This window comes from Protobothrops mucrosquamatus, unplaced genomic scaffold (genome assembly GCF_001527695.2).
Source record: "Protobothrops mucrosquamatus isolate PMUCROS unplaced genomic scaffold, P.Mucros_1.0 scaffold332, whole genome shotgun sequence".
Lineage (NCBI taxonomy): Eukaryota > Metazoa > Chordata > Lepidosauria > Squamata > Viperidae > Protobothrops > Protobothrops mucrosquamatus.
Window position 1 is genome coordinate 318,937 of NW_015386671.1, and position 15,190 is coordinate 334,126.

The 15,190-nt window shown below is 39.2% G+C and overlaps 1 protein-coding gene across 1 annotated transcript; it reads left to right on the top strand.

The window, feature by feature from the left end:
* The first annotated feature begins 10,998 nt into the window (after positions 1-10,998).
* FZD1 (frizzled class receptor 1) lies at positions 10,999-14,533 on the top strand. Its single transcript, XM_015815273.1, has one exon. The coding sequence runs from the start codon at positions 10,999-11,001 to the stop codon at positions 12,790-12,792; it is 1,794 nt and encodes a 597-aa protein (XP_015670759.1). The 3' UTR covers positions 12,793-14,533.
* Positions 14,534-15,190: the final 657 nt, after the last annotated feature.

A 15,190-nucleotide genomic window follows, 5' to 3' on the forward strand; every position in this document is an offset into this window, starting at 1 on the left:
CCAGTCCAATTTCTTCTTCCCTTGCTTGGCTCTTTATTTAAAACTCCAGCCTAATTTCTATATGCTTTCTTGATGGTGGACAATTCTTTTAGCAAAGTTGTTGGTTCTGGGAACTTTATCTTTCAGCACAGGAGTCAAAACCTGAGGCTCAGGATTGAATATGGCTCCCCAAAACCATGGTATGGCCCTATTATCACTAAATGTTATATTTGCTGAGGGAAATGATTAAATATGCAACCACAGAGTAATAACAATGGTTTATAATTCTACAGTATTTAAACATAAATTAAATGAAAGTAAATTGGCAGCTTTTATGAGTGTCCTTCTGAATATGCCATCCAAGGTTGAACGTGGCTTTCAGCTCAGAAGAACATGTCGGTCCCTCCTATAGTTGAACAGTGTGTGTCTGGGAATGAGGCTATTTTGCCAGCAGTAGGACCACATAGGGCAGTGATGGTGAACCTTTTAGAGACTGAGTGCGCAAACTGCAACCCAAAACCCACTTATGCATCATCGAGTGCCGGATGGGTGTGGCCCATTGGGTGGGCGTGGCCCATTGGGTGGGCGTGGCCCATTGGGTGGGCGTGGCTGTGGTGGTAATGGCAGACTGGGTGGGACTAAAAAATTTAATCAATCAATTCCAACTTTGCAAGATCTTTTTTTTCCCGCGAGAAGTTGAAATTGACTGATTGAACTTTTTTTTTTTTGCACATGGCGGCGGAGGCCTAAAGTGAAAAGGTTTTATAAAACCCAGCTGAAGGCCTAGGACTGGGAGGATGGCACGCGTGCCCACAGAGAGGGCTCTGCGTGCCGCCTCTGGCACCCATGCCATAGGTTCGCCACTACTGACATAGGGAAAGATCATAGCTCCTTTAAGATTAGCATCCCAGATAAAAAACTATGCTCAATGGTAGTGTCTAATTCTTCAGGGAAATTGCCTAAGCCTGGTATTACAACATTAATAATTGAATCCCACTTTTTGGGTAACATAATGTCAGCAACAGTTAGTCCAGTGGTTCTCAACCTTTTTAATGCCGCGACCCCAACTGGTCATAAGTCGAGGACTACACCGGTCGTAAGTCGAGGACTAAACCTGTCGTAATTCGAGGACTAAACCGGTCGTAAGTCGAGGACTACCCAACCGGTCGTAAGCCGAGGACTTTCCCTGCCTGGGAGCGCCGCGCATGCATGGTTCCGCCCCCTGCGCTGGCCGAGGCGTAGCTGGCAAGCGGCCGAGACGGAGCAGGCCGACCACCAGCTGGCCCAGCCCAAGGGAGGTAAGGCACCCGCAGGAAAAGGGGGAAAAAATGGCGGACAAAAAAAATGGCGGACAAAAAAATGGCGGACAGCCTTGCTTGGCGACCCCCATGAAATGGTCGATCGACCCCAAATGGGGTCCCGACCCACAGGTTGAGAACCACTGAGTTAGTCCCTCATTTGAAATGTACTTCAGTGCTCCATCATAGCTAGGCTCTGGGACATTGTGTGAAATTATCAGGCATGAACAACCAGACCTGCACATGAAGAATTGAAGTATTTCTTATGCCTATTTCACAGCAATCTTCCCAGATTGGCAGTTTGCACCTAGATATGGCATTCAAGAAGAGTCAGATTGTGCCCTCTTATGTCTATTTAAGGACTCCTGACTAATTCCCTGCTTGACTGCACACCTTCCCCCCCCCCTGCCAGTTTCTCTCCAACAGAAATTAAACTTAAATCAGTCTCTTCCCTTGACCTTTGAGATATACTTGCAAATACCTAGTTTAGGCAATGGATAGAGACCCACTGCTTATCACTAACATGGTAACTCTTCAGATGCAACAGATTTTTATCTCTATGTAATGGAATGAAGTAGTCCTTCTAATTTTGAATCCTTCTAACTATTGTACTCACATTATGTCCTACTGTTACAAATATTGTGTGGAATTCAGTATAACCTGAATAGCAAGGTATGTGTTGACTTCAGATTAAAACTCTTCCTATGAAAGAAGCCCTAGAGGCTCACGGAATCTGTTGTACTTGTTCTGCCAGTTATTTGTTCTGCAGGGCCAAACAAATAATTGCTCCAATTCTCTCTAATTGCTCCAATTCGCTCCCTTGCTCTGCTTCATTGTCAGTCTATTATATTATGGTTGACAATGTGCTTTTGGCAAATAAGGAGGCTTATTTCTGAACATGTGAATAAACGTTGCTTTTTGTTATTGCAGGAATATTTTTTTAAGGCTTAGAAATGGCAAAACTTTTTTAAAAATCACCTTATTGTTCTCAGATTTCAAATGACTTGTGAACCTATATCATTTTGGGGGGAAAATTCAATCATCTCCCAGATTCATAGTTCATAATGTTGAATGCATTCTCCTTTCTCTTGCCTGGATGATTTTCAGTGCTGGCCTCTTCTCTCCACCCATTCATAATAAATAGCAAAAATAGTATTATTTTTCTAATCAAGAAGATCTCTTATGGTTGTGTTTTCTATTATGCAAAATGGAAAACTGACAACTTCAGAAGAACTTTAGAAAGAAGAACAGAGGGCACATGAGGCCTATGCCTCTCACTCCCTGTTCTCTCTTGCACATACTATATGTGGGTGTATAAATCTGTATTTCTGTCATGTATATCAATATCTCTCCATTCTCCCTTACATTTGAAATTTCAGGAGAATTTAAGTTCTTCCTAATTTACTACTTAGTCAACATTGGAACACTAAGCTGGTCCTAGTTAGTTGGGGGGAACTGTGAATGGCAAAACTGTTAGGTAGATTGGGAAGAAAATCATCATCACCATTATTAATAAAAAACAAGAACTTTTGGTTTTTGTAATGGTGGAAAGAAAACTGTGCAGATACACTCAGTAGGGATCAAGAATGATTTAAGAGGAGCTTCAGTTTTAGGGTAAAAGAGTCAAAGAACATGGAGTGCTCTGAGAATACTAATTCATAAGACCTGAGTGTGACCTGTCCCAGCTTTGTTCTCTATCTGAGAATCATTTGACAACTAAAGTTAGTTTTGACTTCTTCTGAAGAAATGGGAAAGAGAAAAGAAAAGAAAAATAATATTGTTTACCTCCTGTCAGCTTTGGGCTCATCCATCATAGCTTCAATGTCTAACATTGTCTTCATTCTCTTGAGGGAATGCAGGACTCACTAAAAATAATTCTCTTTTTACATCTTCAAATAAAAGTGCTTAAAGAAACAAACAGTGGTAATTAAAATATATTACACTGAATTAAAAACAGATATACACTCTTTTTCTAGTGGAAAGTGAGAAATGAGAAGTCCAAGTAATAAAAATGGGATTTTTTAATAAAGAAAATAGAATAAAATTAACACAGTACATGCCTTATTTATAAATATGCTATCAGAAATCCCACTGAGAGCTAGCAGGTATTCTTTTGGTGACAACAAATATCCAGAGCACAAGGTCACCTATCCACTCTCACTGCTCAGTAAATTTCCACACCATTTCTACTTAATTGAAACCAGGAAAAGTCAGGAACATTTTGCCTAATTTCTTCTTTCTATCTCTCAATAATTTAGTCTTACTGTCTTTGATACTGAATTTCAATTCAGGAATTGACTTTGTACTAATGAGGAACCTTTTCTCCAATAGGTATTACTTAATAATTTAATTATTAATAATTAAAGTTATTACCTTACTTGATACATATGACTATTGCTTTACTTTGTTTCATACTATAATAAAAACCCACAAGAAGCATATTTTTAGCACATCATGAATAATAGTATAAGAAAATGAAATGCAATGATTGGAGGATTGGTTTCTACAAAAATCTTCCTCACATTTTCCCACTTTTTTTATTCCCCTTCCTTGCTTTTCTTATCAAAAGTTCAGCTACAGTAATTCTTCTTGCCTTCCAGCATTTAGTTTTACTTTTTATTATAGAATATCATTTTTCTTATAGCTAAGCAGGAATTTATCTCTAATCAAAACTCAAGATTAAATGAACTTGGCTTTGATTGATTTTTGCTAAGTGACAACATCAAGGTGTGTAGCACAATATAGTATCTGGCTCATTATGAAGTAGATCTGTTTCTGTTTATGACAAGTTCTACAGATATTCCTTGAGTTACAACAGTTCATTTAGTGACTGTTACAACAGCTCTGAAAAAAGTGACGTATTACCATTTTTCTCACTTATGTCCGCTGCAGCATCCCCATGATCACGTGATTAAAATTTATACCCTTGGCAACTGACTCATATTTATGACAATTGCAATGCTCCGGAGTCATGTGATCACCTTTGTGACCACCTGATAAGCAAAATCAATGGAGAAGCCAGATTCACTTAACAATCATGTTACTAATTTAACAACTGCAGTGACTCACTTAACAACTGTGGCAAGAAAGGTCATAAAATGGGGCAAAACTTATTTAACAAATGTCTCAGCAATGGAAAGTTTGGACTCAATTGTGGTCGTAAGTCAAGGACTATCTGTACTTGAGGCTCAACCAATGGCTATTTAGGCTTGACCTGCTAAATGCAGACTTACTGATCAAGGGACATTCAATGGGATCTCTGTTCCTTCTTCATTTATTTCATGTTCATATGAGAAAAAAAATTGGGTAGAGTTTTTTGCTAATGCTATTAAGAAGCATTCACAGTAAAAAAGGAATGAGCCACCCTGAATTAAAGCCTTTTGCAGCCTTACTTCACTAAATTTATTGGATAGGCATTAACAATTTTTCCTCTGAAATACATATATAGGTTACATTTCCCAAGAATTTCGTGTTTTCATCATTAATTGGAATGTCCCCCAAAATCTCACACAGATTTCTAAATAATTAGAAAGTGATCCTCATAATTCTTCTTTTTTAAATTGCAAATCCAATCTCTAGTTCAAACTGTGAATTATTTGGCAATACTCTACAACCATTTTTCAGCTTTTAACATCTTTGACTATTGTAATTCATTATTTTAAACAATTATGTTATATACTCATGTCTATATGGTATGACTTCTTTTAGAAAGTTACACAAACGTACAGATGCCAGAGCTGATTTTGCTGATGATCTAACTCTGCTATTCCTGAACTAAGGCAACCTGCAAACTAAGCTTATATGTTAATGAATGTCTCTTTATTACAAATATCAAGGAAAAATAAAAAGGGAAATCATTTAAATACCACACTGTGCCAGTACAAAAATACACAATTTATACATCTCTGCAAATTTTCAATAATTTGACAATAATCTTCTGGCAACTTTGTGCGCTACCAAAATTAAATTTAATAATGTTTAGAGACATTGTAATCTCTAATAAATAATTAATATAATATATATGTGTGCATTCTACAATGTCTTGTCAGGAGCCAAGTGAAGAATGACATGCTCCTCTAGAACAATTGGAATAAAATTGTCCTGTTTTTCCACACTATCTGTATTACTTGGGCAGTAGCATTCAATATGTGGAATTCTTATTATCTCTCTCCAACACAGCTGTGTGAAGACATCAAAACAAATCAGGGTGAACACTCTGGGATTTTTATTTTTGGCATAGTAAAATATCTTGCTGATTTCAGAGTATTAACCTAGATGCCCAAAATACCATACTGGGTACATGACTTAGTTCTATTTGCCAGTGCGTAGCATGCATTTTGTATTTAATTGCCCTCCTGGCTTGTTCCTACGTCATACATCCTGCTGGTCTTCCTGAGTTCTTTCTAGGGCCCTATTTATGCCACACACAATGACTGTGCATAAGACTTAGCTTTAATACAGCTGGAGTCAACTGAGCACCCATTCTGAAGATCAACTGTTGACCTTTGACTAAGGCTGCTGTTGAAGAGTTACATAATTTAAGTGAGCTTTGCTGCTACTTGTAGCAGATATTTAAAACATGAGACTTGATCAGGTTAAGGGACAACTTTGCAAACTTTAGTCTTGGCATAATTTATTTGTCATGCTTGTTTTTCACATAAGAATGAAAGAGTAGGCAAAGCATGCCATAGGCGTCAAATACATGCCCACATTGTGAGAGGTTGGTGTTTCTGAATGCTCTGATACCTATATTTAAAGAAAATGCAAAGGGGATTAAGCTGTTTTTTTGCTCATTGTTTTTAATTACTTAATAATTTGAAATGGAATATATAGCTCATCTAAATCCCCCTAACCAAGAGAAACAGGTTCAATGCATACATGCAAAATTCGTTGCCATCTGAATGAGACTATTCAGTGGCATTCCCAATTTATAATATAAGTAAACAACTTGAAAACAAATCTCTGTTAATGGTTTGATTTCATCTTCCTGTAATTCACATTGGACTTCCCTCATGCAGGATAATCCTATGGAAGAAGAATGAACACAGAACTTTTTGGATGAGAGAGGATCTGACTCAAGGTCCCCTTGATTCATTATTCTATTCTCCCCCAAGCTGATTTCCATGACAGCATGGAAATCATAGGCATTCTCAATCCTATGATTTCTGCATCCAAACAACACCTTCAATTTAGCTATAACCTGTGATCCATTTCTATATTTGTTAGTAACAGACTATTTTAAAATATTTTTTGCCTCTGAATTCATATCCATGATGCATATTTACGAGAGGAAGGGGACAGTAAAGAAGTTGAGATGACAACCACAATAGTGTAGTTGAAATTCTGGCTTTTTTATGTGCAATGCCATGATTACCATCTTGACCTTTCTTTAACCACAACTTGGATACCTCTCCTTGCAGTACTGTGTTTCCATTCAAACCCTGAGCCATAGGCTATTCTTTGTGGTCCAGATCATTCCAATATAGCTTTGTAATTAAACATAAGAGAGTTTTGAATTACTAGCAGGTCTATAAATGACAGGCTTTGACAGTGTGAACGTGACACTTGCTTATGGAGCACAAAACTACCTAGCTTGTTATCAAGTACTTAATTTGAGGAGCCAGTTCTTTTTGGGAACCTATTTCAAAGCAACATGATGAATCAAATAAAGAGAATTAGAAACACCAATCTATTCAGTTTCCTAGAGCCCAAAATTCTCTGTACAAAATGTACAAAAATGTATGAATATACAAAAGGGGCATATCTTCCCTCAGTCATATACAAAGTTATATATTGATCAAAGGCAGATCCTCATGCAGGCTCCTCCTATTTGAAGTCCCTCCAGAAAGTCATCCTAGCTGATAAACTCTCAGAATCATGACCTCCACTCCATGGGGGTTGCTGCTGAAGCATAGCCATTCTTCTGTGGAACTGACAGAGACAGCTGATGTGTTTAAGAAATCCTGTGCACCTCTGTGTATGGTCCCTTTTCATTCACAAAATAAAGTATCAATGTAAAAACAAAAAAAGGAAAGGTATTACCAAGTCTACTGTGAAGTGTTCTGAATGGGATTGAGTCTAACACTGTAGCATTTACAGGGCAGTAAGCCCCATTAAGGATGAAAAACTAAAGAAGTATTTCTAAAGAAATATATGTATGATTACAATGCAAGAGACAGGTGAAAGGGAAAAAATGTTTTGATGCAGGTAATAATTTTGAAAGAAAAGAATCCAGCAATGACATGCTCATGCAGGCCTACTTTAAAGACACATATCTATATGACTATAATAGAAGTAAAATCTCCTTAATCACTATATGGCCTGTCCATATATTTTTCTTGGCAGCAATATGGAAATGACTTGCTACCACTTTTTGTAATTTACAAATTGCCAGGATAGTGCCCGAAGTTTCCCATTTCAACCTTCACTGGGTCTGAATTGGCTTAGATATAAAGATAGATATATAACTTTCTCAGTACTGAATGTCTTACCCAGAGAATTTTGAAGAGGTTAAGGGTTACTCCATTTAATTTTGTAATAATTAAATAAACAAACAAAAAACTCAGATAAGTAACAGTAACAAAGTATTCTTTATCCTTTTTTAACATAACTTGATGTTTTCTGAATGTAGGACAGCATTGCTGGGATCAATATTTATATTATTTATTTCTAAATAAAAGAAGCAAAATGTTATGACTATTGACTCTTTCAAAATAAAAACACAGGATGTAAAGCATATCAATCTAATAGATTTTATAATAATACCATTTGGATTATTTCCATGTGAGAGTCAGCCTACCTGGGGAGAAAGTTATTGGAACTAAATTGGACTTACTTTAGAGAACATATGGGTTTCATTGTACAGGATTCAAATTATTGGTCGAAGTAAGATGGAGAAGTTTTAGTTGCTTTACACAATTAATGCAGTCCTATACTTCATTAAAATGCATGCTCTTTATTCAGGATTTATTCTTATTTGTGAAGAAGTAGTACTCTTGGAAAAATGCAGTGCTAGGAAAAATTAATTAGGTGGTCAAAATTAATAAGTTAAAAAAAAGGATTGGGAAATTTATCAGATCATGGGCAACTGCCCAAAAGAAAAACACCACTGTGTGCTTCCCGTATAGTGTAGTGTGTGGTGTGAATACGGGCTTGTTTTATTGCTACCTCTCTGAATAGGTTTTTGATGGATCCCACTAAGCTCTGTCAGTCCCTTGCTCAGTTTTTCCCAAATATCACATTAGGGAATGTGGGGATTTGGAAAAAATCATGTCTAGAGATAAAGCAAAAGCAGAAGCCCCTGCTTATTTGCTAACAATATCTCTCTGAGCAGCACACCACAGAAATTTGGGCCAATTTATGTCACCTCTGATAGGATTTCTGCCCAATGAATTGAATTCTCTCTGTATGCCAGTTCAATGAACAAAAGTGATTGAAGGCAGCAGCTGATTCTGGCTGATCATTTCGATCAGTCCCACCAAGTCTTAGCATCAAGATATGAGTACATGATGACTTCTGCCATTTCTGACTACACACCAATCATCTTTCTCTGCAGTCTATCTCAGCATTCAGATTTTCAAGACATGAAACACCAAATGATCCATCTCTCCACCTCTGTTGCATGAATACCTATGACTTTTTAAAAAAGAAACAAAAGGAAAGGGAATGGCAGAGTCCCCTTCATTGGAGGCTGGATGTCAGGAATATTACTGGGGAATGAATTAGCCCTAGATCAAAGGTCCCCAATCTTTTGGGCACCAGGGACCGGTTCTGTGGAGAAAGGTTTTTCCACGGACCAGAGGGGGCGTGGTTTTGTGTGCTGCTTGCATCCCGCGGATGAGGCTTTGCTTCTTTGTGCGGACCAGTTGTTGGCATGCCGCAGCCTGGTACTGGTCCACGGACCAAGTTGGGGACCCCTGCCCTAGATAATCACCAAATCCATTCCTCCTTTATAAAAATGTAATATTGAAATAAACCTATTTTAATAACACTGTTTGTTTCCACTACTATTTTATGAAGATTCATCAAAATGAAAGATATCTTTGAAGTTGCTTGCCTAACACCTTTGAGTTGTTTGAGGAATCTTCTTTAAAGAATATTGCTCTGTCTATTATAACCACTTCTTATGAAGTATCCTTAGTATGTGCTGGGTTACAATTCAAGAATTCCAAGCTGGCATGGTCTGGTCAATCATTCATCCTTTGTCATTGAGAAAAATGGACTAGCTGACCTGCAGTCTCAGCAGATCTGGAAGTTTCCAAATTGGAGAAATCTGCCTTGATTATAAAATATCTAAGTTTATGGATATGTTGGAAACAGAAGTTGTGTTTGTACAAATTCTTACCTATGGTTAATTTTCCTATATTTACTGAGTTAATCAAATTTCTGAAATCACAAGACTCATTGAACTAACCATAGAGGCTGGGTTTGCTAACAAATTAAAATTTGATACTAGTAATAAACCCAACAGCTGAGTCTTTATGTAAATGCTTAGATATTGCTTACTGACCAATGGCTTGAGTTTTTGAATTTTTATGGGAAACTATGCAAGCATGCTGTATTTGAAAAAGGCACGTATTACATTGTTCTTTGACTTAGTCTATGATTCTGTGCATCATGCAATACAAATAGGGTTCCAATTTATATTAAAATTATTCCTGTATTTTGGGGAGGGCTTGATCTTTAGCTCTCTGAGTTATCTACTCAAGTGAATCTTTCAGTCCTCATTAATGGAATTTCTGATGCATTTTCTAATCAGGGAGAATTTGTCATTTAAATTTAAATTTCTGGGAAGAAGCCATGCCATGAGGTGTCTTAAGTTTTTTTATTTTTAAAAAAAGGTATTTGTTTCATTTTTAATTTGTTGAAAAAGAAGAAGCAGGAAGCTGCCCCAGCCAGTTTCCAATCACTTCAAATGAAAGCATTTAGGGTTTTCATTTCATTCAATATACCAGAAACTTTCCCGATTGAAAACTCTTTAATGTTTTATTCATAACGTGACCTATAATCTTATGTTACCTCTTATCCCCTAATTTAAAATGTATTTATTGGTGTAAATTTTTCAGGCAAAAAAGAAAAGTTTGCTTCCACGCCAGCTTCCTGCACCCCTTCCATTTGTTAGCTGCTTGCAGCACATGGTTGGCTATCTTTCCAAGGTTTTCACCTTCTTTCTTCTTTCTGCGGCAAACCCCATCAACGCTGACCTCCTTCGCAACCGTCCGTCCCTGCTTTTACTCTCTAGCCACTTCTACTTCTACTGCGTTCGGAAGCGCGAAGAAATATTGGGCGACGGTCCCTAACGCAAGGCAAACTTAGGCGTCCGTTTCAAGGCTCCTCCCTTTTGGTGAAAAGCAGGCTGCGGGGTGCCTGGAAACCGGTTCGAGAGAGAGAGAGAGGGCTTTGAGGGATTGCCACAAATGGTCCGGCGGCAGCGGTGGCGGAAGAAAAGGTGGCGACGGCCGCAGCAGCAGCCGCCACAGCAAGAGGCAAAGCAGCTAGATCCTCTGCGCTGTGCCCGCCGGAGGAGAGAGGGTTGGCGGCGCAATTGAAGAGCGCGCGGCGGCAGCTACTGAGCTGGTTTCTTCCTGGGCTTTTGCTTCCTTCTGCCTTTCCTTCATGAGTCTCAAGTTTGCGCTGGCAAGAAACCTAAAGCGCAGCAGCCCAGCCGGGAAGCGCCGTCGTCGTCGGTCGAGGCAGCGAGGGCGAGAGGAGCCAGCGAAGTATGGCCGAGAAGTGGAGTCGGCAAGTTTGCAACGGAGCCAAAGCAGCCTCGGCGTCAGCAGGGGGTAGCCGGGCCCTAGGGCGCTCTCCCAGGCTGCTCCTACTGCTGGCGGTGCTGCTCGTGTGGACAGAGGCTCCGATGCTCTCCGCTTGGGGCCAGGCGCCACCTCAACCACAGTACAACGGCGAGCGTGGCATCTCCGTGCCGGACCACGGCTATTGCCAGCCCATTACCATTCCGCTGTGCACGGATATCGCCTACAACCAGACCATCATGCCCAACTTGCTGGGCCACACGAACCAGGAGGACGCCGGTCTGGAGGTGCACCAGTTCTACCCGCTGGTCAAAGTGCAGTGCTCGGCGGAGCTCAAGTTCTTTCTCTGCTCTATGTACGCGCCCGTGTGCACCGTTTTGGAACAGGCGTTGCCTCCCTGCCGCTCCCTGTGCGAGCGGGCGCGACAGGGTTGCGAAGCGCTCATGAACAAGTTCGGCTTTCAGTGGCCGGACACGCTGCGCTGCGAAAAATTCCCCGTGCACGGCGCCGGCGAGCTCTGCGTGGGCCAGAACACCTCCGAGCGCGGTACGCCCGCTCCCTCTCTGGGATCCGAGTTTTGGACCAGCAATCCCCAACTCAGGCCCGGTAGCGGGGGCGGCGGAGGGAGCCACCTGGCGGACCGGGCGGGCAGGTTCAGCTGCCCCCGGGTGCTCAAGGTACCCTCCTACCTGAATTACCGCTTCCTGGGCGAGAAAGATTGTGGAGCCCCCTGTGATCCTGGACGCCCCCATGGGCTCATGTATTTCGGGCAGGAGGAACTGCGCTTTTCACGGACCTGGATTGGTATCTGGTCTGTGCTGTGCTGCGCCTCCACCCTCTTCACAGTTCTCACCTACCTAGTGGATATGAAACGTTTCAGTTACCCCGAGAGACCCATCATCTTCCTCTCAGGGTGCTACACTGCTGTGGCTGTGGCCTACATCGCAGGGTTTCTGCTGGAGGAGAAAGTAGTGTGTAATGAGCGCTTTTCTGATGATGGTTCCAGAACCGTAGCCCAAGGCACCAAGCGAGAAGGGTGCACCATCCTGTTTATGATGTTGTATTTCTTTGGTATGGCCAGCTCCATCTGGTGGGTCATCCTGTCTCTCACGTGGTTCCTGGCTGCAGGCATGAAGTGGGGCCACGAGGCCATTGAGGCTAACTCGCAGTATTTCCATTTGGCTGCTTGGGCTGTGCCAGCCATCAAAACCATCACCATCCTGGCCCTGGGACAGGTTGATGGAGATGTGCTGAGTGGTGTCTGTTTTGTGGGCATCAACAATGTAGATGCTTTGCGGGGCTTCGTGTTGGCACCATTGTTTGTGTACTTATTCATTGGTACTTCTTTTCTCCTGGCTGGATTTGTGTCTCTTTTCAGAATTAGAACTATTATGAAGCATGATGGCACCAAGACAGAAAAACTGGAAAAGCTGATGGTGAGGATTGGGATCTTCAGCGTTCTGTATACAGTGCCTGCCACCATAGTGATTGCCTGTTATTTTTATGAGCAAGCATTTAGGGAACAGTGGGAAAGGAGTTGGTTTGCTCAAAGCTGCAAGAGCTATGCCATTCCTTGCCCTAGTAACTACCATCACCCCCCAATGAGCCCAGACTTCACGGTCTTCATGATTAAATATCTCATGACCCTAATTGTGGGAATCACTTCAGGCTTCTGGATCTGGTCTGGAAAAACGCTCAATTCCTGGAGGAAATTCTATACCAGACTTACCAACAGCAAAAAAGGAGAAACTACAGTGTGAAGTTCAACATCAGGTTGTTGTTCACATATCAACTTTGTTGTTTCTCCGCAGCTTGAACAGAGATTGGAAAAGGAGGAAAAGAGAAATGTACACACCCTGAAATCATTTAGGTCAGGGATTTTTCTCCCCAGCTCACAGAAAACTGATCCTAAGAACATTGATAGAGGCACATACTATTCCCCTTGTCTTCATCTGAATTAAATTTGCCCTAAAAGTTGGAAATGTGATTTTGAGATTGTTGTAAATAGTCTTTGTAAGATTTTGTAAGTATGTTTGTATTTAAGTTGCAAAGCTTTTTCGTACATATTTAAAACATTTTAAACTCCTTTTTTAGACTCCTTTTTCTGTTTTAAAATACAAGAAAACAAATATTCTGTTTTATGTTCAGTGCAGCATTGAAAAGAAGTTAAGAGATCTTTTTTTGTAAGTCCAAGATTAGGACTAACTGATTTTAATTGGACCTAATATTAGAGCTATTTACAATCAGGACCCTTTTGCTTTCAGGAAACCTGCCTAGTAGTTGTTGGTGACACAGTTAATGGGATTTGTGTTGCACACCAGCTGCAGACAAAGAGTGAACCAATCTTTCTTCCGTGTAAACTGAAGGGGGTAGAAAACAAGCTGTTCAACCTGTTGTAGTAAGATTGTGGGAAGAGCTTGCAGAAGAGAACTGTCCTATATCTAACTACATGTTTTGTCCTTATGGAAGAAAACACTCAGTCGCCAAAAAGGAGCTTTCTAAGCTACACTGTAAGTTTAAAGTTGTGACCCATGAAGGTGAAGAATGGCTGGGAGTCAAGTATTCTTACCATCTCCTATACGTATTTGATAGATTTTAAGGATCTGTAACTTTTCTCCTAACTTTGTAATATATTGAGCTTACAATTTGCTTTGTATCTTCTGTAGAAATAAGTCTCTTGGCTGTTATTATTAACACTGCAGTGAGCAAGAAGTCCGCTCTCTTTTTTTATTGTAATTCGATCCTCCATTTATTAGCATTGTTCTGAACAATGTTTCCTTGGTAGATTTTTTTTCCCTTAATGAATTTGCTAAAAAAAAGAACTGCTGAAAAGGCTGTACTTCTGCAAATCAGTTCAGTGTGGTCAATAATAAAGGTCTGGGAGAATAAATAGAGCAAAAAATTCTTAGCAAGTTAGATTATTTACAATTTTGAAATCTATTTGACATTGACATTTTATTTCTGCAAATCTTTATAACAGTTGGGATTCATTTCTTTGTATTAATAGCTGACCAAAAAGAATGATGAGTTATACCACCAAGAGGAAAAAAAATGTTTGAAACCCGAAAGAATCAACAAAGCTGATGTTTCAGTGTAGTCATTTATATGTAAATCTGCAAAAACTGTCTATGATTGGTTGATGCTCTCTCTATAAACTGCTACAGCTCATACTTCTGTAAAAGGTTTATGCAAGATGTGTGTCAGTTTTCAGTGGTAAACTCATTTTCATATTTAATCATTTCTGTGACACAATAGACTTGCTACTCTAATGATGTATTATTTCAAACTTTTTATTTACAGTCCTGCCAAAAATCAAATCTGTGACTAACCATATCCTAAAATGAATAGCTATGTCAATTTGGTATACATTTATTTCTGTTCACCATCTCAAAATCATCTATATTTACAGAACAATAGAAGTTTATATATAAATAAGAATACCTATTTTAATTTTTTAAATAAACCGTTTTGTACAGAATTATTTTGTTCTTTTAAAGTTATTTACAGGCATTTCATTAGTACAAATTGCACCTCTTTAATACTAGAATTTAAGGATTTTTTTTTAAAAAAATGCCCACACTGTATAGTGTTTTTGTCTTAACTCTGTTGGTCAATGTACTCTATATGCCCTAGATTGCGGTAAGTAATATATAGGAAATGAAAGCAGTATAGCTGATAGTATCACTGCAGTAGAAGGTAAAAAGCTTATAGAAGGCTGTTTCTTTTAAAAGACTGATTGAAAGGAGCTTTTTCTCCTGTGGTGCTTCCATTTAATAAATGTAGAATATAATCCAGCTGTTTGATAACTCTAGCTGAGTGTGGTACAGAAGTAAACCAAAGTAAATAACCATGTATGCAGTAACATGATACAAAAACTTTAATAGACATTAAAGATACTATAATTAAAAAGAGACAGATACCTAGATAGATTATTTTTTCTTTACTATATCCTAAGAGTTCATGATTCTAAAATGGCAAGATATATTTGATTATAGCTATGTTAATTTTAGTATCAAAATATATTTTTTTTAAAAATGAAGTGACCTTAAATTTATTGGATATGTCATTTTGTTCAGGTGAATTTTACAATTTTTTACAATTAAGTGAATAGTCTGTATCTGACCTTTTTTATTCAAACATATACATATAGATAGAGGG

Bases quoted from the DNA above. Each gene is read 5' to 3' on its own strand.
- FZD1 (XM_015815273.1), top strand. From the start codon at position 10,999: ATGGCCGAGAAGTGGAGTCGGCAAGTTTGCAACGGAGCCAAAGCAGCC.